Source organism: Colobus angolensis, unplaced genomic scaffold (genome assembly GCF_000951035.1).
Source record: "Colobus angolensis palliatus isolate OR3802 unplaced genomic scaffold, Cang.pa_1.0 Scaffold98, whole genome shotgun sequence".
Lineage (NCBI taxonomy): Eukaryota > Metazoa > Chordata > Mammalia > Primates > Cercopithecidae > Colobus > Colobus angolensis.
Window position 1 is genome coordinate 2,147,219 of NW_012123820.1, and position 4,777 is coordinate 2,151,995.

General features: G+C 38.7%; 1 protein-coding gene across 2 annotated transcripts in view; it reads right to left on the reverse strand.

Moving 5' to 3' along the window:
* The window catches only part of MORC1 (MORC family CW-type zinc finger 1), a 173,583-nt gene that overhangs the window by 14,352 nt on the left and 154,454 nt on the right, over positions 1-4,777 (reverse strand). For both annotated transcript variants that reach the window (XM_011932752.1, XM_011932753.1), the window contains 2 exons: positions 4,241-4,313; positions 2,587-2,640 (listed from right to left, as the gene is read on the reverse strand). In XM_011932752.1, the coding sequence (XP_011788142.1) occupies positions 2,587-2,640; positions 4,241-4,313 (127 nt within the window). The remainder of the gene's footprint in view (positions 1-2,586; positions 2,641-4,240; positions 4,314-4,777) is intronic.

Below are 4,777 nucleotides of genomic sequence, written 5' to 3' on the forward strand. Positions count from 1 at the left end.
ACGAGTTGATGGGTGCTGACGAGTTGATGGGTGCAGCACACCACCATGGCACAAGTATACATATGTAACAAACCTGCATGTTATGCACATGTACCCTAGAACTTAAAGTATAATATGTAACAAACCTGCATGTTATGCACATGTACCCTAGAACTTAAAGTATAATAATAATAAAATAAAATAAAATAAAAATATTTAGAGGCAGATATAAAAGGATATATATAAGCTTGGATAAACAGCTATATGACAGTATAATTCTTAGCACATTTCTAAGTTTTACAGTGTATTCAAATCAGAGTCCCCTAGCCAGTAAATGGAGAGCTACAGGAAGATCCAGGAGCCTTACTGATAACCTCCTCAAGCTGACTGCCACAGACTTTCAGTTGGGACAATGAATTCCTGGTGGCCCAACAAGCCATCCCGTCTACCACACCCCACATAAATATATCACTGTCAGCATCTCCTCCATATATGTCTCATGATGTAATGTCAGGTCTCCAGTCAGTTAAAAATAATTCTTCTACACCAACAGGCTGAGAAGTTGTAATATACTTACTGCAAGTAATACATATGACCTCTATCACAAAGATGAACTATTAAAGTCTGGATGAGAATAAGATGAAATAGCCAGGTGTGGTGGTACAAGCCTGTAATCCTAGCCACTCTGGGGCTAAGCCAGGAGGATTGCTTGAACCCATGAGTTCAAGACCAGCCTGGGCAATGTAGCAAGATCCTATTTCAAGACAAAAACAAGCGACACAAAAATAGAGGGAGTGGGCAAAAAAAGTTGAATAAAAAAGTAGGATGAAAAGAACTTTGGAGTGGGAAAATCAGGGTTCCAATTCTGAATCTGATCATGATACTGGAATATTGTCTTTCCGAATCTCTATTTCCTCATTACTGAAAGAGATAGTGGTACCTACCTACCAAAGTTGTGAGGATAAATGAGTTAATGCAGAAAAGACCTAGTCAGTGCCTGGCTCTAGTGGCTCTCAATCAATTAATCCCAGTTTTACATTATTGATGAAAATAATATTAGTGGTAGGACAGCATCAAAATATACTGAAAGTAAACTTTGTCTTTTATTCTTGTTAGGAAATGTTGACAAGTAACTCTTCAAACTGAAAATGTTCAGTTACTACTTTTTCAGCAAAACGTTACTCAGAAAATAAATTCACTTTTTAGTTGAACAGTAATGGGAGACCAATAACTACACCCCCCCTTTCATTTCCAGTTGTTTCTCACTATCCAGTTGATAGAAACATCAAAGGCAAACCTATCAACAAGGGTTGTTAAATTTAGGCCCAGTCTGAACTTTAAATACCATGTGATACAGTCTTTGTAAGAAAGAATATGGTTTAGGTTCTACTTGTCAAGTTTGCCTCGTCGTATGTCTGTGGGGAACTTACTTCACCATTCTTTTTCAATTATAAAACAAGAATATTCAGATGTCTTCCATTATAACTGCTTCTTGGACTTTTGGCTAAGATCAAATGCGAATGTACTCCATTACCTACAAAAACTAATGAGGCAGTGTCTCTGCTTAGAGTCATTCTTTGCACAACTCCAAGAAGTGCCAGTCACCTCTTAATCTTTACACATTTTCATGATTATGAGAGCTTTCCAAAGATGGCTGTAAACATAAGCATACAGAAGAAGATGCTAATGTTTGCATTAATGATGGAGCTGGTGGCTAGGTGACAAAGCACAGGTAAAGTGTCAACAAAGACCCAACATTTCAGTATGATCCTGGTGTCAAAGTTCTTGGCTACTCTGGCCTGTGCGATGAATCTGGGAACCTTCATGGCCATCCTGGCTCCAATATTCATCCCCTATGTCAGCTTGGCCAAGTTCACAACTTGGAGTCCCAGGGTTTTTTTTTTAAGAGTAAAATAAGGGATTTGAGGGCATATGATTTTTTGAGATATTTCTGTAGTACAACTGAAGGGCACTCTGGACTCTTTCTCCCCCAGGAAATCCTTAAGGACTAGATACACAGCATTATTTGATAACTGTTAAAAAAAAAAATCTACCCAGAGAAAGAGAAAGGTTGTAAGGAAATACACAAAAATATTAGTATCAGTGATCTTGGAATGGTTTGAGGCTATGGATGAATTTTTTAAAACTGTTTTTACTTCTTATATTAGCATTAATTACCTTTATGTCTACTTTTAGAATGGAAAAATCACTAACTTAAAAAACTATTACTAAGGTACTTAAAAAACTCAGAGAGATATCACACTGTTTGAAATAATTTAAAACTTTAATCTAAAATTCATGCTTCAGTCTAGCATTTTGAGGATTCAGTGAAAATATTTCTTAAAAACTCAGACTGTCCTGTTTCCTATTCAAGATACAGTCCTACTCCAAGTGTTTCATAGCTTTATATTATAGAAATGTTAGTATTTTAAAATTCAAAAAGATGTTGCTTTATGACATCTGATATGCTATACATTAATCTAAGTCTCGATAAGTGAATGCAAATTTGATTTCCTTTCAAACCTAACATTTGGAAATGTACATTATTTATCCTTTGGAACACAGGATCATTTAGAATACAAATGGCGATACTGAAAGGACACTTACCTGGTTGAAACACATTTTCAGCTTTTTGTTCATATGCTCTGGGCACTGCTCCAGCTGTTTTCATAAATGATAACAGAACAGGATATTAGCTTTTAGAGAATTTGCTGTCTACAGCAGAGTTATATCATGCAAGCATTCAGTATAAAAAGCATCAAAGTCTAGAACTGGCCAACACTGGTACCATGGGCCTTTTAAGTCTGAGTCTAATTAAATTAATTAACTAAATTATACTTTGCTTCCTTCCAAAAAAGAACTAAGTCAGCTTACATAAATGAATACAGCACAGTTAAAAAATCTGTGCAGATACAGAAATCAAGGTGAAGAAAAATGAAGTGATAAAATAATAAATATTCAAAGGGAGATGTCAAGAGGGCAGCTGGAGTCTGGGTTTCTTGGAAGGGAGTGCCAGAAAAACAGATGGGGAAGTCACTGGCATGTGGGGGGTAGTATTAATGTTTTAAAGTTAGAGATTAGATTAGAGTTAGAGATACAAACTGCATTTAATAGAGAAAAGAAAGTGGCCCAGGAACAAGCCTTCAGACACGCCAACACTAAGAAACCACGTACAATAGGAGCTGCCGCAAAGAAGATGGGAGAGAGGAAAGCAAAAAAATGGGCAGTGTGCAGTCAAGGGAGCTACAAAAAGAAGGTGCTTCAAGGTGAAAGTGGTCACCTGGGTTGAAGGCCTCTGACAGGTCAGGTAAAAGTGACACTGCACTTATCAAGAGGTCACTGGTGGCCCTGACAAGAACTATTCCATAGTTCAGCTGTGGAATCAGAAGCCCCATGGGAGAAGATGAGGTGAGAGTAGAGGGTCAAGAGGCAGAAACAATGAATACAGACTAGAAAATTATGGATGGTGCCCAGGATCAGCCTCATATAGTCCCTCTTGCATTCATAATTTGTGTTGTTTTCACCAATACCAAGTATATCCATCGTCTCCACAGGCAAGTGAGCATGGAGATGGAGAAGAGACCTCCCACCCTCCCGCACTAGGCAGCTCTTCCCTCCACTTCTGCTGAGCAGCTTGCTTGTCAGGCATGCGCACCTCACTCAACTTCACCGCAGCCCTGCGGGAGCCCTTTGTAGACTACTCATTGTTACTTAAGCATAGCCAATAGATGTGAGGCTTACTCTTTGCACCCCAAGTAGCTGTTGGAAGTTTTTTTTCCAATCACGTTTGGTACTGTTTCTGAGAGGAGGTTTGGTCGACACGATTTTCTTCATCTATCTCAGTGATGTCTTGGTGATTTCAGTAAGATGAGTGCTTTGGATACCTAACGTGCCTGACCTACCGAATCCGCAGCTCAGCTCCTCATAGTAAGCAGCTGATGAGGTGTATCTAAGGAACAGAAGCTTTGTTTTTGATGGGGGAGAGGGAACTCAGGGACCATGTCCTGTTTCTTTTCATCTCTGCAACTATCTGTCTGTAAGATCTTTTCCACCTCACGCAACTCACAGTCACAATGATTTCAAATTTAGGTTTAATTATGAATCACCATTTGGTGTAAAGATGCTCATCTTCATTCACTTAAGCCATTCTAGGTCCTCTTATTGGAAACACTTTACATTTTTCTTCACTGAGGATTAAATTCAGGATATTCTATCATTCCCGCACAGTTCCAAAAAAGAAAAACAATAAAAAACAACTCACCTCACAACTTAATGCAGGTTCTTCCAGTTCTGATGGTAGCTGATACTCAGGAAAAAAATACAGAAGAATCTCCCTAAGAATACAAGCACAGCAGATATGGGAATATACAAGGATAACAGAGGTAGCACTCACCTGTCAGAACTGGACTTGTCTCCTGGGTATCAAACATCCTGGCAAAGACGAATAATAGTTACCCCCAAACATTTTGTTTTTAGAATTGACATCAAAGTGTTTTTCAGAAAGCATAGACTAGGGAGAGGAAGGTGAATGTGGCTATAAAAAGGCAATAGGAGGGACCCTTCTGATGAAGGAACTGGTCTGTATCTTGACTGCATCATTGTGAATATCCTGATTGTGATACTGTTCTACAGTTTTGCAAGAAGCTAGGTGAAGGGCGCAGGGGATCTCTCAGCATTATTTCTTATAACTTAATGTGAACATATATTTATCTCAAAATAAAAAGGTTACTGAAAGAGAAGGAAGGAAGGAGGGAGGGAGGTAGGAAAGGAAGGAAGGAAGGAAGGAGGGAGGGAGGGA